The sequence below is a fragment of the Elephantulus edwardii genome, unplaced genomic scaffold, assembly GCF_000299155.1.
Source record: "Elephantulus edwardii isolate Elephantulus edwardi_28Jun2011 unplaced genomic scaffold, EleEdw1.0 scaffold00003, whole genome shotgun sequence".
Taxonomy (NCBI): Eukaryota; Metazoa; Chordata; class Mammalia; order Macroscelidea; family Macroscelididae; genus Elephantulus; species Elephantulus edwardii.
Genome location: NW_006399753.1, coordinates 6,760,386 through 6,787,659, shown reverse-complemented (window position 1 = coordinate 6,787,659; position 27,274 = coordinate 6,760,386). Strand labels below are relative to the sequence as shown.

At 46.3% G+C, this 27,274-nt stretch overlaps 1 protein-coding gene across 1 annotated transcript in view; it reads left to right on the top strand.

The window, feature by feature from the left end:
- The window catches only part of KHDRBS3 (KH domain containing, RNA binding, signal transduction associated 3), a 159,895-nt gene that overhangs the window by 114,355 nt on the left and 18,266 nt on the right, over positions 1-27,274 (top strand). Inside the window, exon 7 of the mRNA XM_006879269.1 lies at positions 12,474-12,556. Within this exon, the coding sequence (XP_006879331.1) occupies positions 12,474-12,556 (83 nt within the window). The remainder of the gene's footprint in view (positions 1-12,473; positions 12,557-27,274) is intronic.

The window sequence follows — 27,274 nt, the reverse complement described above, 5'->3', positions numbered from 1 at the left end:
TGTTACCATTCACTAGTCTCTCTTGATGTCTTAGTGTCGTGTAATCATTCTGAGTTTTGGAGGCTGAGTTGACGGGCTGACCAACCTTCAGCACAAGTCTGGGAGGTCCTTCAAGATGAAGTTGAGCGAAATGGGAAAGTGCTTTTCTTCAGCAAGTGCTTGATGCGCGCTCGTGATGCAGTTACAGGATGTTGGCTGAGCAGGGTGTAGACTTGGCCTCCCATCCTCTCTGTGGTGTGACGATGCTTACGTTGGAGAAGCAGGACATGGCCAGGGAGGCGAAAAGCCCTTGCGGTCAGTGCCGCACCTCGGTGCACATTGTCAAGTGAGCAGATGGAGGCCCCTTGAAGCTGCCATGCAGCGGCGAAATAAGAGAGTCAAACCCTCTCTCTAAAACCAGTAACTTGAGGTTTACGGCTCAGTCAGGGAAACTAACTTCCCCAGCGTTGTAATTCTGTGGTTGGTAGTTGTTAGGTGCCGTCAAATCGACTCTGACCCAGAGTGACCCTGTGGACAGAGCCTGGCCTGGCCCACACCACCCTCACATCCTGTCCACTGCTGCCGTCGCTGCATCCCTGCATCTTTCCGAGCGGACCCTGCACTTTCACCCAGGGAGACGTCTTTCTCCAGGGACTGACCCTCCTGATAGCGTGCTGTCCTGTGAGACAAAGTCACCATCCTCACCTCTGAGGGGCGCTCTGGCTGCACGTCTCCTGTCACAGATCGGTTCTTTCAGCCATGCTCGTTGACCGCCTGCTCTTCGCCCACACCTCGGCTCAAAGGCATCAGTTCCTTTGTCATCCTTCTTAATCGTTCAACTTACACACACAGGAAGCAATTGGAAATACCGTGGCTTGGGTTGAGTGGACCTTAGTCTTTAATGACATCCTGGAGGGGTTTTTGGTTTTCTCTCTGAGCGTCTTGTCGTATAAGAAGTGAATCTTCTGTGCTCTTCTTCGTGGTCAACACATTTCCAGAGCCCATATCCTTACCCTGTACCCACAGTGACCACCACGAGCTCATTTCATCTGAATTATTCCCTCTGTTTAAACAAAAGATGTTACAGAAAACCAAGCAAATGGCACATGGTTCTGCACCTTCTGTAAAGCACTCCTCGTTCTGCAGCTGCCATTAGCTCCTTCTTTAGGATTAAGGCATCAGAGGAGTAGCTCGCAGCAGGAGCAGAGGCCAAGCCATGTGTTGTCAAGCCGACAGCTTTGCCTGTCCTCCAGCACAGGACTCAGTAAGGCTGCAGACATGCTTGTTGTCTTGAAGAAAGTACTTCTGCTTCCCTGGAACCTGCCAGAGCTGGAACTCAGCAAGTCACCCTTGTTTTCCGCAGTCTTTCAAGTGTTCTCCTTTGACAGAGGACAGTCATGCCGTCCTTCAGTCACTCTCTGTTCTTGGGCACCATAGAGTCAGAACCGACCCATAGCTGACCCTCCGACAGGTCTTCAGAGGCAGTTAATCACATGGGAGGAGATTGCCCATCCTTCTCCCGCCCTCTGCTTCCACTCTTTACTGGTGGAAACTAATTTCATTGTCCTTATCTGACAGGTTTCTGCTCTTTGTGGTTCCACCTTTGACAGTGGTAGTGTTGTGCCATAATATGACAGCTTTGCAGTAACAGGGACATAGAGAGACCACTGCTTGCTCCTTTGCACTCTGAATAAACGTCTGACTTTTGATCACCGTGGACATCCATCAAGTGCTTTTGTGGTTGCTGTTATGCACTGTTGAGTAGGAACCAGCCCATAGCTGACCCTCCAGCAGGAATTCAGAGGCAGTAAATCCCACAGCAGGAGAATACCCATGTTTCTCTCACGGAGCAGCTGATGGATTCCAACCTCATGCCTTCATGTCTGCAGCTCAGCTCCTTACCACGTGGCCACCAGAGCTTCCTTAGCAGGCTTGTAGGGAAGGCCAAACACCATCTTCTCACTTTTCAGTATGAATCGATTCCTAAGACCAGGTCTTTACATAAACATAGAGGATGGTTACATCATAGCGTGACTGCCAGATCGCATCATTCTACTCAACCCGGCGACTTTAACAATGGGTCTGAGTGTGACAGAGATTGTGAAGTCAGCACAGGATAGGGCAGGCCATAGGGTCTCCGTGAGTCACAGTCAACTCGATGGCACCTAACAACAAGGGCAATATCACTGCCGAGCCCCTTGTACTCACTGTCCAGCCTCCAGGGCAGCAGTTGGTTCCCTGATACACTCTAGTGCAGACAAGCTGTGTTGATGCACAGAATTGTGGGATAGCAGGCTTTTTGCTCCTGTTGTAAATATGAAATATCATACAGTGGGATTGTTGATAGTGGAGGGTCAGTGTAGATCTCAGTGGCGGGCATGCGGGCCCTTTGCACCGTGGACTCCATCCGAGAGGCTCAGTGCAGTCACACTCCCCCACGCTCGCTGGACGAAGCTCCATCTCCCCGGGACCTTTCACCACAAGGCAGAGTTAGAGTTGCCCAGAGATGTGAGTGCACATTTCCAGTTGCAGTGACTACCCGCGGTGTTTTTTGAACGTTAATAAGTAATCTCAACTGCTTCCATTAACTTGTTTTCCATGGTGAGGCCTTTAATTAAACCAGAGGACAGATTGTGAAAAGGTTATTTATGAAAATGCCTTTTAAATGTGAATTGAAAAGCCTGGGGATGAATTCTTATTTTAGATCAAAAGGTGAAGATTCTCTCTCTCTTTTTTTAATCCATTTTACCTGAAGCAAAGGTAAGAGTGGTGAACAATTTACTGCAAATATCTATCATGAATCTCTCAAGTAAATCTATTTTCTTAAATTGCTTCAATGATTGATCTATTTTCGAAACATAAAATTTTAGGAAATAATTTCAGATTTATGAAGATGAAGGTTTGGGATTGGATTTTGTGCGCGGGTGTGTGTGTATGTGTGTGTGTGTGTGTGTGCGCGCGCACTTTCATTCACACGTTCTCTCGCTTCCTTCTCCTGCTTATTGAAAACAAAAGGACAGAAATGGTCTGTTCTGGGAGTAGCCCTGGGTGGGGTGAGAGCATCACGGCCATATCCTGGGAAGCGCTGTCATCCCGCAGCTTGCCCACCTGGCTGCTTCTGTTTGAACGCTTGTCACCCTTGTGTCCTGTCCAGTGAGTAGGGCTGAGAATGGGAGGAGAACTCGGGAACCACCGATTGGCCATTGCGTGAATTTCCTACCAGGACCCACCAGCTTGGCTTTATTCTTTCTTGCAGTGTTCCACCATATTCATAAAACGCAGGCCTTGCCTTCGAGGAGAATGGAGTCTAAGAAGGAACTCAGTTATCACCCTGCTAGGCCCCTCCAGTATATTTTAGGTTGTCACTGTCATTCAGATCTGAGAGCCTGTCCTTTTTCTTGGGGTTCATTTTTCACGGTGACATCATCACTCTGTGTCTTACTAGTTCCCATTCCATTTTAAGTCACTGATGGGATGCCCATCCTATAGACATAAGGCAGTGTACTGGATATAAGGATTGAGACAACAGAACACATGTAGAATAACAGAAAGGGCAACTGAGGTGGAGCTTTCAAGTATGGAAATGCAAAGGAAGAGGAACAGTTGTAAGCAGACACTAGTGCAGTGACTGGGGTAGTCAGAATGGGTGTGTCAGAGGCAGTGTGATTGGCACAGGACAGAGCAGGGTTTAGGGCTGTTGTACATAGGGTCGCTATGAGTCGCAAGCGACTAGACAGCACATAACAACAACAACAATCATTGAGGTCTACAGAGTATTTAGTGAAGACCCAAAGGGGGCGCTAACTGATGGGATGAATGTGGGGATAATATCTACACCCCACGGGAGTAGCGCTCCAGGGGAGTGTGCTGAACACAGAACATGAACTCAGAGGCCTGGGCAGGTCCAGGCAGGGACAGCCTGAAGAACGTGGGTGAGCTGGGTGTGCTTGACGATGTGTGTTGTTCTCTACACTCTTGTGCTTTTCTTTTTTGTTCTGCTCTGACTGTTTCTAAGTGGGCTCGAGTGCCGTTCCCTTTAGAACCTGCTTGGCCTCTGGAAAGTTACTAGTGCATTTACCATCACTGAGTCATCTTACTCCTAGCATCTCAGAGTGACGGAGCAGAACTGTCCATAGAGTTTCCTAGGCTGTGATATTTATGGGGTAGGCAACCTTGTCTGTTTTTCCATGGAGCAACTGGGTGGGTTTGAAATGCCGGCCTTTTGGTTAGCAGACAAACCTGTTGATTGTTTTATCAACACAGTTCCTACTGAAGGCTGGAACAGTTTGAAATAAAACCATAATGTCAGGTTGGGTGACAGAAGAGCTAGGCCTACTGGCCATCCAGAGAGGGAGGTCCTCACAGAGGGCCACTGTGGTGGTCTTTGCTGGAGCTGTGGTTTCTTGTCTAATGTTAGACAGAGGGGTGGTAAGCATCGTGGTTAAAAGAAAAGTCAGCCAGTAATCACACTGACGAGTTTCAAAACCTTGCGGTGGCTTTTCCTTGCAGTGTTACCTTGGGCAACCTGCATGAGTTCCCAGCCTTCAGTGGGACCCTTAGGTGCTTCCCATGTAGGATTTCTCTGAAGTTTAGATAAATAAGCAACTGGAAAGTATCCTGGCACATAAAATAGTGATATGTGCATCTCTTTCTTGTTACTGGCTCAGAAATCCAATTCTTGAGTTTACCAATGTAATTGTCTTTCAGGGCAGATTCTTACTATGTCCTTAACCAAAAATACAAACCCGCCACCATTGATTCCATTTCATGACAATGACCCTGTGGGGTCTGTAGCAGAGAGCCTATCTGCCCCATCAGGTTACTGGGACTGTAAGTCTGTGTGGATGTCGACTGTCCTATGATCTGTCCTAAGCCATTCTCACAGTCCCCCGCATCCGTGAGCCCATTGTGGTAGTCTCTGTCAAGTCTCGAAGGTCTTCCTTTCCTTCACTGAACCCGTGCTTTCCCAATCATGATGTCTTTCTCCAAGCACAGATGACTTGATCACACGCCCAAAGTATGTGAAACGAGTTTTACCCTCCGTGCCTGCAAGGAGACCTCTGTTTGTACTTCCTCCAAGACAGATTGATTGTTCCTTGGACCATCCCTGATAGATTCAGTGCTCTTCACTGACAGCACAATTCAGAAACATAATTTCTTCTTCAGTCATCCTTATCCAGGGTCCAACTTTTGTTTGCATGCAGAGCAATTGAACGTGTTCTGGTTCGTGCCATGCATGCTTAGTTTTTAAGCTAAACATCCTTGATCCTGAGGACATTGGGAGGACTTCGACAGCAGATTTCCCCGAGGTAACACATCTTTTGATTTCTTGACACATTTTTTTTTAAATTTCTGCTACCTTGAGTATGATAGTGGATCCAAATAAAATTAAATCCTTGACAACTTGAGTCTTTTCTCCATCTCTCAATCATGGTACTGCCTCATTGTAATGATATTTGTTTTCTAGATGTTGATAGGAAATTAGTCAAATAGACTGTGATTCATAGTGACCCTATTAATAAAAGATCAAAACATTGCAGTGTCCTAATGACCCTTCAGATCCCTTCTGTGCTGAAGCTCATTCTTGCAGTCAGTGTATCAGTCCATTTTATTGGGATCCTCTGGTCTTTTGCTTCCCCTCCACTTCTCCAAGCATGATGCTGGTCTGTAAGGATGATAATCTATCCCTCAGAGTCATCAAATAAGCAGCATGGGCTAGGACTTCTTTGGTGAATAGATAGTATTTGATGTGAGTGATTACAAGGACGATTGCTGTCTGTTAGTCTTGATGATATTCTTCTGCTTCTCTGTCAAGTTTTGTGATGTGCTCATTGTCACTGGTGATGCTCACAGGTTCATCAGTGACAAGCAGAGCACTTCTCGGAACCACAGCCACAAATGTCTGAAAAGGTCCTTTTCAGCTCCTCAATCTGATGAACTCAAAATAATCACTATAGCACTAAGTTTAAACAAGGGTTTCCCCAGTATATTACTTATGAATATTGGCTGTATTTTGACTCAGATATCACCTTATTTAAAAGAAAGTGTTCCAGAGCACAGTTATTTGCACTTAAAATACAGGCTGAAAACCCAAACAATACTTTTTAAATTGTTGTTGTTTTGTAAATTTGTCTTTCTGTTTAAAATGGCTTCTCGTGGGCTTATATATTGTGCTTGATTTTTCTTGTGACAGAAATGAAATTAACTAGGTCATGCTGTTTCTTTATCCTAACAAATCTCTTCTATTCAAAGTAAGATTTCCCTGGAGTTTGGCCTTATATCAGTTCAGGTGCTCTAGGTTCTGGTAGCAACTGAACACTCCCCACCTTGTGTTGGAATTTGTTTACCTGCCGTGGCCCTGGCCCCCACCACGAGCCCATGCCACCACTGTCGACTGACACTGCCCGAGATAAGACTCAGAAGTGTAGCTTGATGAGGAAGCAGTTCTTTTCAGTAAGGCTGCAGTGTCTATCAGTGTGCATGCATTGCTCACCTATATTGGTTCATTATATTTATTTTCCTTTTCTTTGTGTGATTTGAATGAGAATTTACAGAGCATATTTATTTTCCTTTAATCGTTCCTATGGATTCTGTGTGGTAATGTGCACCTGTGATACCTATATATAAACCAAGAAGCAGTTGTCCTAAAAGAACAAGGAAACACTGCCTGGTTTAAACTCAGGAAAGATGGGTGTCATGACTGTGTATTATCTTCATACTTATTCAGTCTGTGTGCTGAGGAAATAATTAGAGAACCTGGACTCTATGTAGAAGAATGTGGCATCGGGATTGGGGGAAAATTTATCAACAACCTACATATGTAGATGCCACAACCTTGTTTGCAGAAAGTAAAGAAGACTTGAAGCATTGACTGAATAAGATCGAAGACGATAGCCTTTCAATATGGATTACATCTCAACACCAAGAAAGCAGACAACCTCATCCTGGACCAATAAGCAACATGATGACAGATGGAGAAAGGATTGACGTCGTCCAGGATTTCATTTTACCTAGATGCACAATCAACGTCCATGGCACCAGCAGTCAAGAAGTCAGAAGACGTGTTGTGTTGTGTTGTGTTGTGTTGTGTTGTGTTGTGTTGTGTTCGAGAAATCTGCTGGTGAGGACCTCTCCAAAGTGCTCAAGGACGAGGGTGTTAAAGACTATGCTGTGATACTTTCAGTTGATTTGTAAGGATGACAGAAGAAGTAGAAGAATTGATGCCTTTGAGCTGTGACGTTGGAGAAGAGCGCTGACCATCCCATGCACGGCCAAGAGAACAAACAGGTAGGTCTTGGAGAAAGTGCAGCCAGAGAGCTCTTGGGAGGCAAAGTTTCATCTCATGTACTTCAGGCACAGTGTCAGGAGGACCGGCCCTTGGAAAATGACATCATGCTGGAAAAGTAGTAGGAAGGGTCAGTGAAAGAGAGGAAGATGCTCAATTATTTGCATTGACACAGTTGACTGTGTCAAACAACGGGTTTGAGTCTGGCAGAGATCTTGACAAGGGCCGTGGAAAGGGCAAGCATTCGATCTCCTGTTCACAAATTCACGATGAGTCTTAGTCAACAGCACCAAACAACAACTGCATCTCTCTTTATTCTTCCCTTCAACTCCATGGACATTGGAATGTTCCAGAAGTCCCAGCCAGGGTCCTACCAAATCCTCTCTGGCTTTCTAGCTTCCTTATATAAACGGTCCTCCACAGTGTGACCAGTGCTACCCACCTAAGAAGCCAATTCGAGCGAGATGCTTCTCAACTTACGAACTTCTCCTCTCCCCTCCTCTGTCCCGGTTCCTATAAGTATGGAACCGCCTGGGTCTTCACAGCTTCACCCCCAGGGACTTACTGGGGGCAGAACCGACACTGTGCAACGTCTGCTTCATCACCGTGAGAACTGATTCAAGCAGCGTCCAGGTTTCCTGCGATAATCTTCACACGTGAGGTCTTTCCCTGGACACTGTCCCTTCCAACGTCAGGGCCTGCAGGCTGAACGGCACTCTCCTAATGACCACCACGTCCTACACTGAGCCTGTACTTATTCTTCTGCCACCCCAAACCACTCCTGCTCTATAGAGTCTTTGGGGTAAGCAAAGGCTGCCTACATCAGAGACTGATAGTAACATCTGTTTAAAAAAAAGTATCATTAACAATCAGTTGACAGAAAATGCAGTATGCACTTCTTTGAGATTAATGCAAATTAGGGAATGCTGTAGAATAAAATATAACATTTACTAAAAATATTGTCCAAGTTTAGCAAGAGACTTCACCTGTAATAACTCTGTCAATCATGAATTCTTTCTCTTTGGCACTCTGTATGCAATTTATAAAAGTCTTAGATGGTTACCAGGGATGCAGAAGGCAGCAAATATGAATAAACAGATGCTGTTGCTGTTGTCAGGTGTCATTGAGTCAAATATGACTCATAACAAACCTATTTATGAACAAGAGACGTGAACCCTGTCCCTCTCCTGTACTGTCTTCATCCTCTGTGGTGCACTGCTGCAGTCACTGGGTCAGTCCATCCCATCAAGAGTCTTCCTCATTCGCTGACCCTCCACCTTTCCAGGGCTTTGCAGGTACCTGGACTGCACAGTTGATGACCTGTGTAGCATCACCTCAGTCACAGGGATAGGACTGTGTGTCAGGAAACGAATAGGACATTGTGGCATTTAATAATGTAAGGAGTTCTGTCTGGTCACAGTATTCATAGTGTTTAATAGGTTGTCTGTTTAAACAAAAGCTTTTGTAATACCCGGTTTCCATATAAGAGGGCACAGTGATTAAGGGCTCTGCAGCTAACCAAAGGGTCAGCAGTTTGAGCCGCCGGCCATTCTGCAGGAGAAAGTTAAGGCAGGCTGCTCTGTCAAGGTTCAATCCCAGCCTTGGAAACCCTGTTCTACAAGATCACTGTGAGTCAGAATTGACAAGGTGGCATGTATTCGCTCTTCTGGTCATCTGGGAGCTCTGGGGACGTGCAGGATAGCTAAAGAAAGGGGCAGGTGAGCAGAGAACCATCATCCCGGAGCTCTGGGGATGTGCAGGTTAGATAAAGAAAGGGGCAGGTGAGCAGAGAACCATCATCCCGGAGCTCTGGGGATGTGCGGGTTAGATAAAGAAAGCGGCAGGTGAGCAGAGTACTGCAATGAAGGGCATAACCTGCCTTCTTCTGGAGACATTCAGTACTCTAAGAAGCATACATTGAGCGTGTTCGAGGTTCCAGATCCTGCATTGACTCTGAACTTGACGTTCACAGTATTGTTGGTGAGAGGAAAAATCATTTCCACACAGCCCAGCAAGAGGGGCCCATGGAGTGGGTAGATTTTCTGATAATGGTGGGTCAGCTGCGGTAGATACCATGGGAAGAAGAGACTTATTTGAGCATCAGTTTGAAAAATTAACCAGGCAGAGCCTGCAGGCACAGACTTGTGGGGGAAAGCAGATGAACAAGGAGTAATTATGTTTGGGGCATAGTCACATGGTGAAGAATGAGGCTGACACCAAGGCTGGGACCACGTCACAGAGGAGACTTGCTCCAGGAGAAATGTGAGAAATTGCATAAAGACAGATTTCAAGTGTGAAGAAGATCTTTGAGCATTCCCTGAGGTATGCTTAGCAGTGAACCAAAAACACTCCCCACCCGGGCACTGGTGAGGTGTGCAGAGCTGCTAATGGGTGGCTGGACTGAATGACCTTTCACAACCCTCTGTATTAGAGTTTGTGTTTCAACCCTGTTATACCTTAAATTGTAGCATATAAAGCACTTGTGATTATGTCCACTCCAGCTTCAGGAGGGAAAAAAAACCAACACTGTGGAAATGGAACCATGAAATAGAAGATTGCACATGTAGGAAAGATGGACGTTTGTTGGGGTTGCTGACCAAGGGGACACCTGCTGAGCACCCAGGTCACCTGCCCTCCATGCAGCCTCAGTGTCCCGAGGCTCTGACCCTGCTCTGCCTCCCTGCACCCACCTCATTTTCATCATTTTGTTGGTTCATTCCCAGCTGGCCCCTCCCCTTTGCTCTCCATCCATGATCTTAGTAATAATTGCAGATTATCAGGGGGATTTCCTGTCTCCTCCCTGCAAAGACACCCAGACGTGTCTGAAGTCCCACTCAGCTTGACTTCTCTCCCCCTGGCAATGTCCTGTGTGCTTCCTTAGATTTTCAGGTGTTGTGTCCACTGAACAAAGAGGACTGAGTGTAAGGGGAGGGAAGATGTACCACCAAGCAAGGCCACATTCAACAGTGAGTCATCATGGGGGAAAAACGCTTGTTAGAAAGGCAAATTTAGTGTATTTTAAAATAGTCAGTGTGAAAAGTCATTCAAGGAGCTAGAGAGTTGGAAAATTTAACTGCATTACTGACTTTATCATACTTGACAGAATAGTTGAATGAAAATGAGTGCTGTGTCTGTAGAGTTAAAGTAGTAAATGTCTTAAACTTTGAATCATTGAAGAAAGTTCTAATCATTGATACTCTTTTTTAAAAAATAACCACAGACAGAATTCTTCAGTTGAGGAAGCCGTATTTGGTTTCCTGACCCCCTGGGAATTTTTGCAGTAGTTTTTAGCGCAGTCCCCAATACTCTTCTCCCCAGCCTGCTCTTTCTGTTACTCCCGTCTGACATTGCTGTCACATGTTTGTTACGACTCATGAGACATGACTTTGATGGTAAGTTCTTTGAGTTCTTCGCAGTGTTGGGCTTTTGATAGTTCTATGACAGTGTGTGTAGCTGTGGGTCTCGTAGAGTTTACTCTCTGTAGATTTTATCCTCTGTAGAGTTCTGGTTGCCTTGTGAAGGTCTGGCGCTGTATCCATCGTGGTTGGCCAGAGGTTTGCCGTTCTTGATGAGTTCATCTCTTGACCCTTTCCGTTCTCTTCTCCTGGGAATGTCTCGTGTTGGGACACTGTTCCTATTTCTTCATTTCTTTTATATTTCTGTTCTGCAGACTGGGTAATCGTTGTTGACCTGACGTCATGTGGGGTGGTTCTTGCTTTTGCCGGCTCAGAGCTGCTGGGGAACTCCTTTTTTGGTGTGTGTGTTATTATTGCACAGTTCAGTTTCATAATTTCTATTTGTATTGTTGTGCACCAGCGAGCCAGAACCAACGCGTAGCTGACCCTCTGACCAGTTTTTCAGAGGCAGTTAATCACCTGGAAAGAGACTGCCCATCCGTGTCCTGTGGAGCAGCTGGTGGATTTGAACTGTGTGCTTTGGGGAGTGCAGTGCAGCTTCTTGCCACTCGGCCACCAGTGCTCCTTTTATAACTTCCGTTTCTTTAGGACATCCTCTGTTTGTTTTTACTTCTTTTGCTCTTTAGACATAATTATAACAGCTGATTTGGAGTCTTTTTTTAGTAAGAGCCTCCTCAGGGATTATTTGTTTGTTATGTTTTGGGTGGCTCCTGAAATTTCTGTTAAAGTGATTAGTATTTAGTGGGACAGAAGTTGTATTCAGTCCGTGGGTCAGTGAATCGCCCAGTCTTTATCAGAGAGCGCTCAGCCAAGCCATCGACAACTTACCTTGGAGCCTTCGCTTGCTGCCTGTGGGACGGGGTTCAGAAATTGTTGAAGGCTTAGTTTACTCTCAGCCCACCCCCCAGCGTATGCGTAGCCCGGGCTGGGTTCTTTTCCATTCCCAGGAGTTTGTCAGAGCTCCTCTTGCCTCCGTGGTCATCTCAGTCCCTCATTATTTAAACACCCCCCCCCAAAAAAAAAACCCAACCCCACCTAGCCTTTTTTGTTGTTGTTGCCCAATATTTACCCACTACCAAAAGAAGCTGTGATCACAGCCAGTTGCTTCTCATTTTTTAGACAAATTATTGTTCTATACCGTGGAGTTAGAACCAGCCCCTACCTGACTGTCTTGCAAATTTTTAGAGGCAGTAAATTGCATGATGGGAGATTGCCTGTCTGTCTTCATGGAGACGCTGGAGGATTTGAACTAGCGCCTTCAGGTTGGCAGCACAACTCATTACTGCTAGGCCACTCCGTGCACAAGCTTTTCCCGCAAGGCCAACCCAAAGTCGTATCAAATAAAGACATTTGTCCGGGGAGGGGCCTTTGAAAGAGCACCTCCATTCTGCCCACTGCTGGCTGGCAAGCACACTGGCTGTCATTGTCATTGCCATCGACCTTTGGAGTTCAAGGCTATTCTAGAGCTGGGGGCATGGACAGGTGGAATAGGTACTTAGAACTCCCCATGCTCACTGCACTTATTTTCTGGGGAATATACTTTCTGAAGTACTGTAATCCTCTGATTCCCTGCCAGAGTTCTAGACAGTTTTCTTTCTGACAGTTTTCCCATTTCCTTTTTGCTCTTGTGAAAGTTCTTAATCCACCAAATGACATTACACCTGCTTGTTGAGGGTATAACCGGTTGAGCAGTTAGTTCCAGCTGAATCAGTGGAGAGGGGCCACAACAGAGAGTGCTTCTTTCTTTCCAGAAACTTGTCTGACCTTCCTGTCGCTCTTGTCCTGTGTTGTAGGACTACGATGATGGATATGGTACCGCTTACGATGACCAGAGCTATGATTCCTATGAGAACAGCTACAGCACCCCAGCCCAGAGGTAAGAAGCCTTCTCTATGATCGGACTTGACAAGCCAGTGCGTTTACAGAGGGTCTGGGCGGCAAGTGTAAATAAGAAGCCGGCTTGGATAACTTGACCTGTTTTGTGTTTTGTTTGTTTGAACTGGAGAAGCATTATCTCCTACCAACTAGCATCACTTTGAAAACAAAAGCGCTGCTGGTGGGTCAGTGCGGACTCTTCGCAGCCCTACATAACAGTGCAGAAGAGCTCCCGGGGATCCTGCCCGGGAGGGCTGTGCCCGCACAGAGTGCCACCCTTTCTCTGTAGAGAGGTATGAAGCCACCACAGCTGCCCTTCCGTTGACCAGCTGAGCGTGTAACCACGGTGCCACCAGGGTGGGGCGACACCACCAGAATTTACAGGAATGGTGTCGCAGTCAGGCTTAGGAATGAAAATTGAAATGTGAATATGCGTAAGTTAGACCTGAGTGTTGAGTGTCTTCTGTGGGAGCACACAGACTACGTAGTCTGCACGTGTTTGATCCCAAAAAGCAAAACTAAAAGCTAAATACAGCAAACTAGCACTGTGTTATCAGACCTGTAGAAGAAAGAACTAGAAGTTCTGCTTCATATTTATAGAACCTTTTGGCTTCTCAGCAGCAGTGCGCCTGATTTCTAACAACTTCACATTCCCTGTTTGTGAAAATGAGCCAGGTCTGATTCATTTCTCAACAGCTATTTATTCGGAAATAAATAAGTGCTATCAGAGGCAAAACAGAGCTTTATATTTACCTCTTGTAACGAGGTAGCTTGATGTTTATTGATAGACAGAATCAGTGTTGATTCTGTCCCGAGTGTTATTCTAAGTGCCCAGGAACCCCAAGCTGTATATTTAAAATTTACCGTGGAAATTGTGATAGGCATACAGAAAACAAGATACAGATGTCTGAGCACGTGTGTAGCTTGTGGAAACATGTGGATGAGGTGGAGATTTCCAGATGCATCAGTGCACGAACATAGCCAGCCACACTCTTAGCAGAAAGGCCTCTTCCTTGTTGACTCTGGCGCAGGCAGTTAACACAAGTTATTATTTCTGTCCACATCATTTTGTTGTTTCTTTTGTTACGTAATTTGTAAGAGGGTCTTCAAGATGCAGCTCTCCGTCGGCTGGGTGTAGTGAAAACTTTGTGCATCCTCTCTGTATCCTTGAACGTGCAAGTGGGAGGGAGAGACGGTTGTTGTGTTGATGGGGTCCACTGCCTGGCCTGGGGTGGACATGGCCCCTGGTGAACACAGCCTGAGGTGGACACGGCCCATGGTGAACATGGCCCGTGATGACCATGGTCCGAAGTGGACACAGCGCATGGTGAACACGGCCCAGGGTGGACACGGCCCAGGGTGGACATGGGGCAGAACATTGCAGATGGTCACCTGTGTAACAAACATGTCTGCGGACAGCTACGTGCCATTTCCCGCATTTTGTAGCTGAGGATCAAAAGCTGCCGAATTTAAGATTAAGGTTTTTTTGTTATAAAATTACATAGTGAGTTAAAGATGTTGGAATTTGTATTCTTTGGAAGTAAACAAATCCGCCTCTAGTCTTAGTAGAGGAGAGAGCTCTGTAGATAGACAGTGGCCTAGTGGATCGGCCCTTGTTCTACCAACCCAAAGGCATGTGGTTCAAATCCACCAGCTGCTCCTTGGGACCAAGGTAGGCAAATCTCCTCCTCAGTGGTTTACAATCTTTGGAAGCTCATTGGATGGTCAGCTGTACTAGGTTCCGACTCCAGGGTGATGAGTGAGTGAAAGCAGGGAGTCAATACAGAAGATGAAGCCCTGCAGGAGGATGGTGTGTCACACTGACTGCAGCTGTGGGCTTGGATCCAGCAATGACCATGAGCATGGAGCAGAGCTGGACCAGGGAGTGCTTTGTCCATTGTACCTAAGGTTGCAGGAACCGGCACCGACTAGTGGCACCTAACAGAACAGATTCTTTTGAGAGATATCAGTGTCTTTAAATATCTGAATTTCCACTCTTAAATATTGACAAAAGCGGGTGTGTGTTGTTTATTGTGTTGTATAATGCCTGCCATCTCCATCACAAAAATGTTTCACCTCCCACAAGAGTCCTGGAGGCAGAGACACCACCGTGCAGGTAGACTGAGCAGGTGACAGGCTAGCTCCTCTGTGAGGTTCTTGGACCCCGAGAATTACTTCTGGTAATCCTGTCCCCACTTCCAGGATGATAGCCATCAGATTGGACTTACACAGGCAGAGTTTTGCATTGCTGGTTTACATGCTATGGGAACAATTTGACAAAGCAGTCAAGCAGACTGCAGTTACGTTTACTGTGTCGCTCATTCTGAAGAGAGATAGAGTCTCTCCATTATTTAGAATCTTTTCTGTTCTAGGTACTACATGTGCTATTGGTTTATAGGTTTGCATCTAGTCCATCTGGTGAGGAAACAGAACTATCTCCACGTAATGGAAGTGAAAGCTGAGACAGAGCTTTCTAAGAAAGCACCAGTGCCGTGGATGATGGTTATCCAAATAACCCTTCTTTTTTTTTTTTTGAGACTTGCTGTAAAGAAACACATTTCCTCTGCTAAATGTTGTGGTCTGTAAAAGAGAATAATGTCACAGCCCCAAGAGTCAAGATGGAACCCACCTCTGCTTGGAACTTATGATAGAGTGTAATCCTTTACATGTGTTATGTAACCCACGTGGTAACAAGCTATTTTGGTTTTAGAAATGAAGAAACTGACGCTCAGAGAAGCACATTGCTAGTTGTGACTCTAAGTGCAGACTTGTAAAGGCTTTTTTCATTCTTTGCCCTGGTGATTCAGGGATACACTTGATCTCAACGTTCAGGTCTTTGGTCATTTATTCAAGTGTTTGTGGAATGTCCACTTTGTGCCAATCACTGCCTTTAAGGCTGGGAGCACAGAGGTGATACGACCCAGAGCCTACCCCCTGAGAAGCTTAGAGACTGGAAGGAGACAAAGGAAAATCATGAAATGCAGGACAGTAGTACGGAGTGATAACCATGAGTCCAGGGTCGGGGAAATGGCTGCAGAAAACCGCGTGAGTCCGTTTCAGCTCTTAGAGACTGTGACAGAGCGGAGAGAACCGCCGTAGGCTTTCCAAGGGTGGACAGCTTTACCGAAGCACACAGCTTCATCTGTCTCCTGTGGAGCAGCTGGTGGGTTCCAACCTCTGACCTTTTGACCAGCAGTCAATCACTTACCCACTTTAACAACCACAACCCACACCAAGCCCACTGCCTTCAAGTCGATCTTGACCCATAGCAGCCCTCCACTGGGCTCTTGTGAATTGCAATGGGAGGAAACTGCCCATCATTGTTCTATAGAGCAGCTGCTGGGTTTGAACTGTGGGACTTGATGTTAGCAGCGCCATGCATTACATATTGTGTCACCAGAGCTCCTTATTGGCTGGCTGGGCTCCTTATTTCTAGAAGACAGCACTAAACTGGTTGGGAGCATTGGGCATGTTCCACACAGAGACTTGAATAATCAGTCGGAGTCTCCAGGCAGAGAAATAGGAAAGGACATGGCACACAGTGACAACTGCACAGCAGAGCACCTGAGACACAGAGGGTTTTCCTGGGGAATAGCGGAGAGCACTGTAGAGTGTAGATGCCTGTGAGTGGTGAGAGAGAAAGAGAGATGAGGCATATTTATTCCTGTGCACGTGATACGGTGAGCAGCTGCGGGTAGCTATTGAAGAGTTGCCTCTGAGGGAATGGCGTGTGTAGACCTGAAATTGTTTGAGAAGATAATTAGACATCAGTGTGGATGCTAGATTAGAAGGCTGGTGCGTTAGAAATTATGAGCCCTCTAAAAACCAGGGCAGGCAACTTGCAAGACAGCCAGGCTGCCTCTGTGAAGTGGCCTGCACCTCACTTCACCTTACCCGGGGGGCCAGACAGAAATGCATAGGGCTACCCTGGCTGCTACAGAAATCCCTGTCCAGCTGGTGCTCTGTCTAGTATTTAATCCTCCTTCATCACGACTCAAGAAGGAAACATCAGCTCTTTAAATGAAGCATCAAATGTTGATTCTGAAAGATTAAGTAATTCTTGAGATCATACAGCTTAAAGTGCAGGAATCTTCCAGTGCAGTAATCTCAGGCTTAGGGAACTTTGAGGCCCAGTTGTAAGCTGAGCCTCAATGCTGAAGATACACAGTTCCAATCTACTAGCTACTCTGTGGGAGACGGACAGTATTCACTTACATGATTTAGTGCCTTTAAAAACCTGCTGGAATATACAGAAAGTTGAAAGAAACAATTGCCATCTGCCCAGCAAAGCTCTCCACAGATATGAAAAATAAATCACATCCTTTGCAGAAAAGAAAGAACTTAAGGAATTCAAGAAAACAAGACCAAATTTACAAGAACTTTTAAGAGAAATCTTTCACACAGAGACACCAAAGCACAGTGAATAGGCCATAGTAACAAGAAACAAAAAGAAACACAGCAAATGACAGTAATAAAATCTGGCCTACCAATAATCACACTTAATGGACTAAATGCACCAATCAAGAGTAAAAGAGTATCAAAATGGATAAAAAAGCAAAGCCTGTCAGTATGTCTCTACAAAAGACACATCTAAGAAATGAAGGAAAAGACAGTTCAAAATCCAAGGGGGGGGGGGAATATGCCAAGCAGATGGCAACCACAAAAAAGCAGGAGTGGCAGTACTAATCTCTGACAAAATAAACTTCAAGATGAAAACCACCATAAAGGATAAGGAATGTTCTATAATAAAGGGTCTATAATAATTAAATGCATAGTAAATCAAGAAGATATAACACCAGTTAACATCTATGCATCGAATGATAGACCTGCTAAATACATAGAGCAGCTGTTAACAGAATTGAAGGAAGAAATAGCATCACAGTAGTGGTAGGACCACTATTAACACACCACTCTCACCAAAGGAGAGGTCAACTCAAACTTAACAGAGATGCACAAGATCTAAACTACACATTCAGCCAACTTGACCTTGTGGATGTATTTAGAGTACTGCACCCAGCTAAAATTCAATTCACTTTCTTCTCAAGTGTGCATGGGACATTCTCCAGAGCTGATCACACATTAGGGCACAAAACAAGCCTCGACAAATAAAAAACTTTGAAATAACGCAAAGTATCTTCTCAGACTATAATGCTGTACAAGTAGAAATAAACCACAAGAGAATAAAGCTTATAATAAAACTACCAACATGGAAGCGAAATAACACCCTGCTAGAACACGACTGGGTTATAGAAGAAATAAAGAATGACATTTAAAAGTTCCTGAAAACAAATAATAATTAAAATACAGTGTGCCAAAACCTCTGTAATGAAGCTTGCCCTTGGGGGGCAATTCATAGCAATAGGCAAATACATAAAAAAGAAAGAAAGAAGCAATATTAATGATCTAATTCAACACCTTCATCAAAGAGAAAAAAAATCCAACAATCTAACCCCACAGCCCCTAGAAAATAAGGAAATTATAAGAACAAGAGCTGAAATCAGCAAGATAGAAAACAAAACAATTGGAACCATCAACAAAATCAGGAGCTGGTTTTTCAAAAGGGTCAATAAATTGACAAAACATTGACAAAGTTAAAAAAAGAAAAAAGAAGACACAACTCAATTAAGGACTGACAGAAGTGGCATCACAACAGAACCAGAGGAAATTAAATCTATAATATCAGAATTTTATCAAAAGCTATACTCTGATAAATATGAAAACTTAGAGGAAGTGGGACACTTGAATAGACCCATCCCAAAAGAAGAATTTGAGCAGGTCATAAAAAGACTCCCCCACAAAGAAAGGCTCACTGAACCAGATGGCTTCACGCATGAATTCTACGAAACGTGTAATGCATGAGAATAATTGTATGAAAAACAATGTAAGTGAAGAGAGAGTGAGAAACACAGTGTATATGAACTTTGTGAGCAAACCAATAAAAAGTGTAAAAAACCCACAACCCACTGGAGGGTCAGCTATGGGTCAGCTCTGACTCAACCACACACGACAACAACCGCTCTAACTCTAACTGAGTTATGCCTAACCCAGCAGCTGCTCTGAGGGAAACAGTGCAGCTCATGTGAACGCTGGGACCCCGTGCATCACAGCCTGTGCAGCTGGGAATTAGGATCCTAGTAGAAACCAGTTGTCGTGAGGAACTCCAGAGTCCGTTTACAACCCAGAGCAGTGCCAAGTGACGGAGCAGAGCTGTCTCGTGGAGTTTTCTAGGCTGTGGTCCTCATGGGAGCACGTTGTCAGGTGTTTCTCCTCTGGAACCACTGAGTGTTCAAACTGCTAACCTCTGAGTTAGCAGCCAAGCATGTAACCATTTTCTTTCCCAAGTGCTATAAAAGAGTTAGGACAGCAGGTCACCAACCATCCCTGATATCAGGACAGTGGATCATAGGAAGTATTTAGTATCTCTCCTTAGTACTGAGTTACTGAGCCTTAACTGTGTTTGGCACTGTGCCAGGATGGCTACAGACATCCTCTCCCGTCTCTCCATATACCCTCCAGAGCCTCCGTGGGGTTCCGAGGCAGTAAATCACAGCCCTGGAGTCAGAACCGGTTCCCAGCAGAGCCTCCGTGGGGTTCCAAGGCAGCACATCGTGCCATTACTCCATTGAGGTGTTGATGGGTTTGAACCCCTGAGCAGCATGACCTTTGGGCTACCAGTGCACCTCCCTGTGGTCTGCAGACCGCATTTATGATTAAAGAGCTTCCCCAGCCTCGTGACCCCCGGCTGTAGCAGGAACCCATGATGGTCCTGCAGCCTGCCAGCCTGCTCTGCCCATCGTCTGCCAGCCCCCTCTTATCCTGGGTTTAATTTCAGTTGCTGGAACTAATTCACTAGCATCTCCCAAACACACCAACCCAAAATGTAGTCCTTTGTGGTGTTCTTAATTCCCTTAGGATCTGTGCATCCATCTGAAGCAGACAGACGTTTCGCCCTGTTAGGCCCCAGCCACCCTAGTGAGCCCAGGAATGCCATTTCAGCCCTTACTAACGTGAAGGCTAAGCCACAGAATGTGGATTTTTCTTATTTTCAACCCTCTCATCGAGCGGCCCTCCCTGTTAACCACTCTCGGGGTACACAGCCTGAGTACGTCACTAATGGATCAAGCATGCCAGGTTTCAGTCTAAAATGTTTTGATGTTGATATGTCAGGTCCCATAAAATTAATTTCATACTTGAATAATTCAATCAGAATTTGAAAGTAAATCTGTGTTCTGGCTAGAGTTTCTTATTTCTTCAGCGTTTGGTACATGGTCTTCTAGAGAACGGAGCACTCCCGGAATCATGTTCTAAGACCTCATCAGGCATTGAAGGAGTGCTGGGGAGAGGGGAGGCTGGGATGGCCGGTGTGCTGGCTGCTGGCTGGTATGGTGGCCGGCGTGCTGGGCCCATGGAGTGTGGGACGTGGCTGATGTGGTGACTGAGCTGACGGCCCTAGTATGACGGCCTGTGTGGTGGCTCCTGGCCAGTGTGACAGCCCCTGGCCCATGTGGCCATCTCTGGACAGGGTAGTGGCTAGTGTGGCAGCTGTTGGCCCACGTGGCAATGACTGGACAGCATGGTAGAGAGTGAGACAGCACCTGGCCCATGTGGTGACCTGAACGATACGGTGGCCGGTGCGATGGCCCCTGGCCTCTTTAGTGTGGTGACTGGGCACTTGCAGTGCAGAGGTACAAATTGAGAAGCCCTGGAAGTGCAAACTGTACACCAGATTTCAAAGAATAAATGGAAACCCAAAATCTCTGTAAATGTTTATGAAAATTAATAAAATACAATTATAGAAAAAAAAAGAAATACACACTGAAGAAATCTAAAAAAAAAAAAAAAGAATAACATATTACTAAAATTCATGTCACCTCTTCTCCTTAAAAAAGAACATGGCCACTTGTTCAGTTTCATCAAGTCCTACCCAGCGCCCAGTGCCCACACCGACACTGATGCCCATTCCTGCCCACGACACGGCATCCAACAGTCTCCGCTGTGCTGGAGTCCAGTCATGCAGCCTCTGCGCTAGTCCATCTCGTTGGGAAGGCCCTTCCACTTCCTCTGCTGACCTTACCCAGCAGGCTGTCTCTTGAGGGACTGGTCCCTCCAGGCGGGTAACAGGCACGAAGTGTGTGAGATTGGGTCTCATTATCTTATTTGAGGATAGTTTATTCCTCCCGGGTGGTCCGTGCCCAGTGTGGCTCGTCCTTCATGTCTGCCCCATCGGGCACAGTTACAAGTTCCTGCCTCTTGTCTGTCCCTGTCACCCCAGCACAGCGGTGTGTGACTCAGTGATGCCCTGGGTAGGGTGAACACATAAGAGGGTGTCAATGTGGACTTTTGTGTGAAATGTCATTCTTCTGTAGTTTGTATTTTGTGTGTTTCGGGGAGCGCTGGTGGCCTAGTGGTAAGAAGCTGCACCACAGTCCTGAAGGCCTGTGGTTTGGAGCCATCGTCTGCTCCACAGGAGAAGATAAGCATCTCCTCCTGTGTGGTCAGTGGCCTCTGAAAATCCACTGGAGGCCGGAGCTGTGGGTCGGTCCGACTCGATGGCACATTAACAGCAACGTGCTGTAAATACTGATATGCGAGGGCTGCCACACGTTACACAGACACGCCCTCACGTCGGTTCCCACTCACATGACTTTACAGGAAGGACCGAGTGGACCTGCCCCTTCAGGTTTCCAGCTCTGTGGTCTCTGGGCCAGGGCTCACTCTCTCTCCTGGGAAGCAGTTGATGGCATCAAACCAACAACCTTGTGGTCATAGGCCAACTGCTTAACCATTGTGGAGCTGTGTACATACACTTCCGTAGCAGCCTCAGGAACATATTTGCTTCCTGGCTTAGACGTTTTATCATGAATGTCCAGGGACTCCTTCCATAATGGTCAGGGCTGGGAGGCCCGTGTTCAGACCACAGCTTTGCCACTAACTGGCCATGTGGCTTCAGACACGTTACAGGCCCCTGCTGCCCCGAAGGAGAGCGTGCCTGGTAAGGCTCTGCTGTAACACAAAGGAGTGGTCACCGTTCATTTATGTGGGAACATTTTGGGAAGTTCTTAGACCAAAAATGGAGCCCACCAGCTCACACTGAATAGCGTAAAACCTAAGAGGTCTGAGTACTGAGTTGTGAAAGGCAGAGGCCAGGCCGTTCTGAGGGATGGAGGCTTGGAGCCAACACACAAGGCGTCCTTCCTGGGGACACCTGGGGTCCCTGCACTCTGACACTGAACCCTGTCCCACTGTGAAAGTGGCAGAGGCCAGGCTGTTCTGAGGGATGGAGGCTTGGAGCCAAAACACAAGGCATTCTTCCCAGGGACACCTGGGGTCCCTGCACCCTGCCGCTGAACTCTGTCCTACTCTGCACCTTTCTTCATGAACGTGACAGTCGGCTTCAGGTTTCTTCCTGTTGGTGAAACAGGTGCTAATGCAGATCTTCCCTGCAAGCGAAGGGACAGAAAGCAGTGCTGAACCATGGAATCACCTGAATTGGGCGTCTCTGAAGTTGAATTTATAGCATCTGTAGTCTCTGGCTTCTGCTTTTGAAGGTCCTCCACCTGCAAGTTAAGAAACGGGAACAGGCTAGAGGGGCTCTGCCCTCCACTGTCTGCTCTCTGCTGTGGGGGCTAAGAGACCCAGATCTCTCAGCCCTGTGCCCCTGTGGGTTCTGAGGGGGCCCCAGTAGTTACTGAGCTTGAGTGAGGCTTCGTGTCTCCCACAGGCCTGGCTCAGAGGAGCAGGTGGACAGGTGGGTCCGTCAGGACCACAGCAGTGGAGGCTCTGTACTAAGCAGGAGAAAGGTGGGCTCCTTTACAAGGATGCACTAGTACTCATGGTGGGCTGAGAGCCGGCACAGCGAGTAGAAAACAGAACCAGCATGGAACAGCGTGGATCACACAGCCACTAGACTCTAGAAGGCTGTGTAGATCCTTTTCAGTAATGAATGCTTACCTCTGGAAGCCACAGACATCTGATGACACTGGTTTTGTTGCAGAATGTAGTTGCTCTGACATTTTATAAATTAGGGATTTCCCCCCATCTAACTTTTCAGGTATGTTGTATTAAAATTAGGCTTATTCAGAGAGAACATTTCTCCCCTGGTTTTTGTACTGACCTCCATCGTGCTGTTATTGAGAGACAAAAGCACTGTTTATCTACCTTCATACATTGAGTAAGAAGCCAGCTGTGGGCACAATTAACTGTGAAGGGAAATAGGAACACAACTCTACAATATTACAATTTCCCTAGTACACATTTCCTGAAAAGTTGTTTTTGTTTCCTTCCTATGGGTACACTGTTTCTAAATAGCTATTTAAAAACCAGTGGAAACACTGTGACCCTGTGAGACAGAATCTAGAGGGCCCTTGGGTTTCCCAGGTTGTAATCTGGGTTCTTCCCAGGAACAGCCAGATCTCCGACTAGGCAGAGACTAACCACCACACCACCAGGGCTGCTCTGCAGAGATCTAAGCACTGGAAAAGGGCAGGGGCCCATTGGCCCAGCGCCTAGGGACCCAGGATGTGCAGAAGTGACTCCCCTTTCACTGCCTCCAAGGTCAGAGTCCCAGAACCCACTCAGAAGTAAATGAGTTCCCCTGTCGCCTCAACTGAATCAGTGCAGGTGCTGTCTTACTTACTATCCTAATAGCAGTTGTCATAGTTTGGTCTGTATTTCTAGATAATTGTAAATCCTCCAAAGAAGTATTTGGTTCCTGTAGTGATCATACAGTGAATAGAGCAACACAGGCCTCAGAAATGTGTTAATGGCCTCCAAAGGTGTGTGGATGGCTGCGTAATAAAATGATACGGTCTCTGAGTGGATTTAGGCTTGTCGTACGCCACAGCCCTTTGTAGTTTAGACTGTGCTTTGAAGTGTATATTTCATTTTAACTTTTAAAGAGCTCGTGTGTGTGTGTGTGTGTGTGTGTGTGTGTGTGTGTGTGAATACTTTAAATTCCTGAAAAAGGAATTCCGATTACAGCTGCCACTTTGAGAAGACCAGTGAAGTCTGGCCCTTGGCTATCTCTGTGCTTTAATCCATGGTCTCCGTGGGTTCATACTGATCCTTTGTCATCATTGTGTGGCATCAAGTCCATTCAAGGTCACAGTGACCTTGGAGAACAGCTGCCCTGTGGGATTTCCAGGGCTGGTGCTGCAATGGCTAAGTGCTCCACTGCATGAACAGGTCAGGGGTTCGAGCCCACCAGCTGCTCAGTGGCAGAAAAGAACAAGTGTTCTGCTCCTACATAGATGTCAGCCTGCAGCGTCCAACAAAGTGGTTCCACACTCTGTCCCGTGAGGCCACCATGAGTCTACGTCAGCTAAACACCACGCCCCAATGGCTTTCCAGGAACCGCTCACCAGGTCTTTTCTCTCCTGGGGCAGCTCATACATCCCTGCCGTCAACCTCAGTTAGCTGGAAAGTTCTTTAACCACAGGTAGAGATTGACATGTAAGGAAATGAAGCATAGAAGAGACATTTTTCATTTTTTCCCTGAAAAATACTTAAGCCTGTGTTTTTGTTTGGCTCAAAACCATTAGCCAAGAAAAATGTTAAAAATTATGTTATCAACTTGTAACAAAGCAACATGTAAAGCCAGTTCATTCACATAGGCATAGGAGCCCTGGGGGCGCATAGACGAAGGCGCTTGGCTGTTAATCAGAAGACGGGTGTGGTAGCCTGCTCCCGTAAAGATTTCAGCCTCAGAAACCCTCTGCGGCAGCTGTACTCGGTTCTGCTGGGTTGGTGTGAGTCAGAGCAGACTGGATGGCATTGGTACAGTGGGCATCACAACAGGCAGGGTGACCACAACCACCAGTGAGCTCTTGAGCTGCGCAGATGCTAAGCCCAGGGCAAGTGGTGTTGTAAACCATTGAATCAGAAGCAGTAAGTCGCACAAAAGGAGACTACCCATCTTTCTCCCAGAGAGCAGCTGGTGGATTTGAACATTGTGCCTTTGCATTGGCAGGGAAATTCCTTCCCGCTAGGCCACCGGACCTCCCTTCCCAGGGCAAGTAGCAAGACTAAAAGTTGTGTTGCCACATGCCCTTCTAATTCATTTTATGTGGCACCTGCTGCCAGTTTTACCTTTCTGTGTCCAGTAGTGTCTTGTCCAGAGTTTACGCAGAGGTCTGAAAATAATCTGGAATTTTCACTTTGTACAGTATGACTGACTTAAGATGTAACAGTGTTCCTTAATGAGAGGGTGAAAACCCTCTTACAGATACGTAAGTTGTACGTGTTAAACAGTTTAAGTATCTGTAAGAGGAAATAAGTATCAGTAAGTGGAAAGAGGAGAGCCCTGGTTGAGATGGAAAGGCACAGTGGTTGCAGCAGTGCGTGAAGCACAGCAGAAATGGTGTGGGTGGCACAGGGCCTGGCAAGGGCTCGGCCTGCAGTTCATGGTGTCACTTGGGGGGGGTCAGGCCATCCTCAGGGCACCCATCAACTACAGTCTTGGAAACTACTCTTTTTGAAATAGGGTTAGTTGATTTAGACTTTTGAAAGACTAACAAGTTGGCTTGCTTTGATAAATTCATTAACCATACCTAGAGTTACAAGGTCATTCTAATAAACTTGGTAGCTGGACCAGATTGAAGAGAATCTAACAAGCTTCATAGCCCCATCAGGAAACACCTTGGAATTAAGCTAATAAAGAGAAAAGCATGTCCATGTCGTTAACAAACTGTAAAAGAATAAATTTCTCACGAACATTTATTCTCCTGTTTGGTGCTCTGACACCTGTTAATTTCATTTTCCATGAATCCCTAAGATCTCTAACCCATCAAGCAGAAACTGACCCACAGCTGACCCTTCTTCCGATTTCCAAGGCTGGACATCTCCTAAGAGGAGACTGCTCATCTTTCTCCTGTGAGACTGCTGGTGGGTACACACTGGTAGAGAGGCCAGGCCTTGGGAAGAGCAGCAGTGTTCTGTACAGGTCAGGTCACCAAAATCCTTTATGACTTTTAGCCCTTAATTTTACATATAAGGAAATGATGTTCTGAAAACTTGTACTCGAGCGAAGACACACACACACACACACACACCGCAAAAACAAAAAAGGCTGTCCTCAGGGCAATTCTGAGTTATAGCAACCCTAACCTTGAGAAGAATGGCAGTCCCAGAACACCTGAATGTGCTCTTGTGAAACCTATACTTGGACTGGGAGGCAGTCATCAGAACAGAACAAGGAAACTCTGTATGGTTCACATCAGGAAAGGTGTACATCAGGGCTGCATCCTATCTCCATACCTTTTCAATCTGTATGTGGAACAGATCATTCAGGAAGCAGGGCATTATGAGGAGGAGTATGGCATCATGATCGGAGGAAGACTCATCAACAATCTGCTATGCAGATGACATAACCTTGCTTACTGAAATCAAGGAGGAACTGAAGCACTTGCTGCAGAAGGTCAAGGAATGCAACTTTCAATAAGAACTGGAGGTCAACATCAAGAAAACAAAGATTCTCACTGCTGGGCAAATTGGCAGCATCATGATAGATGGTAAAGAGATTGAGATTGTTGGCAGTTTCAGCTTGCTTGGCACCACCATCCACACTCTTGGTACCAATAGCCAGGAAATCAACAGGCAAATTGCATTGGCAAAGTCTGCTGTCAGGGACCTCTCCAGAGTAATGGAGAGCAATGATTTCAGTCTGAAAACTAAGGTGCGCCTGATCTAATCCATGATCTTCTCAGTTACTTGCTATGTATCAGAGAGCTGGACAATGAATAAGGATGATAGAATAAGAATAGATGCCTTTAAGTTATGGTGCTGGAGAAGAGAATTGAACATGTCATGGCCTGCCAAGAGAACAAGCAGATCTAACCCAGAGAGTGTGAAACCAGTCTGCTTCTTGAAGGCAAAGATTTTGAAGCTCCTCCTCACATTACTTTGCTCAGAAAGGTGGAGGGACAGTGCAGGAGAGAAAGACCCCAAATGTGATGAATTAACACAGTAACTGGGCTCATAGAGGTAGTTGTGTCAGAGACAGTGAGATTGGCTCAGAATAGAACAGGGCTCAGAGCTATTGTATATATGGTTACTATGAGTCTCAAGCATCTCAACGGCACATAACAACAACGTTGTGTTTAAGGGAGCTCTGCTGGCCTAGTGGTAAGAATCTGTACTGCATTCCCAAAAGGTATAATATTCAACTCCACCAGCTGCTCCAGGGAGGATAGGCAGTCTCTTCCTATGTGATTTACTGCCTCTGAAAGCCCACTGGAGGGTCAGTTATGGGTCGGTTCCAACTCAATAGTACACAGCAACAACACTGTGTTTCAGAGGCTGTAAATCTTTCCAGAATCCAGAATCCATCTGGTGGATTTGAACCACCGACCTTACTAGCACCTCACTTTATGCACTCCACTGCCAGGGCTCCTTTTACACAGCTAGTAAATGACAGTGAGGCTTGTACTTGGTGCTGTTTTCACTCCTACCTGGGGGGTTGTTTTGGCTTTGCTTAACTTGAAGTCATTTAGTAAGAGAAGCACTTCCATGTGTATTAAGGCTGCCGGCACCTGCCTTCACCACGTGAAGTCTCCCTACAGGACCTGCCGCGTGTGGAGATGCAGTGCCAGGGCACAGGCTTGCTAGGGGCCGTCCATCAGCTGTCACTGTCGCCTCACTAGCTAATGTTGGAGAGACTGCCTGCCATTTATCACCACAGAGTTGTAGAGTACGGTCGTCGATGGAAACAGGGTCCAGCAGG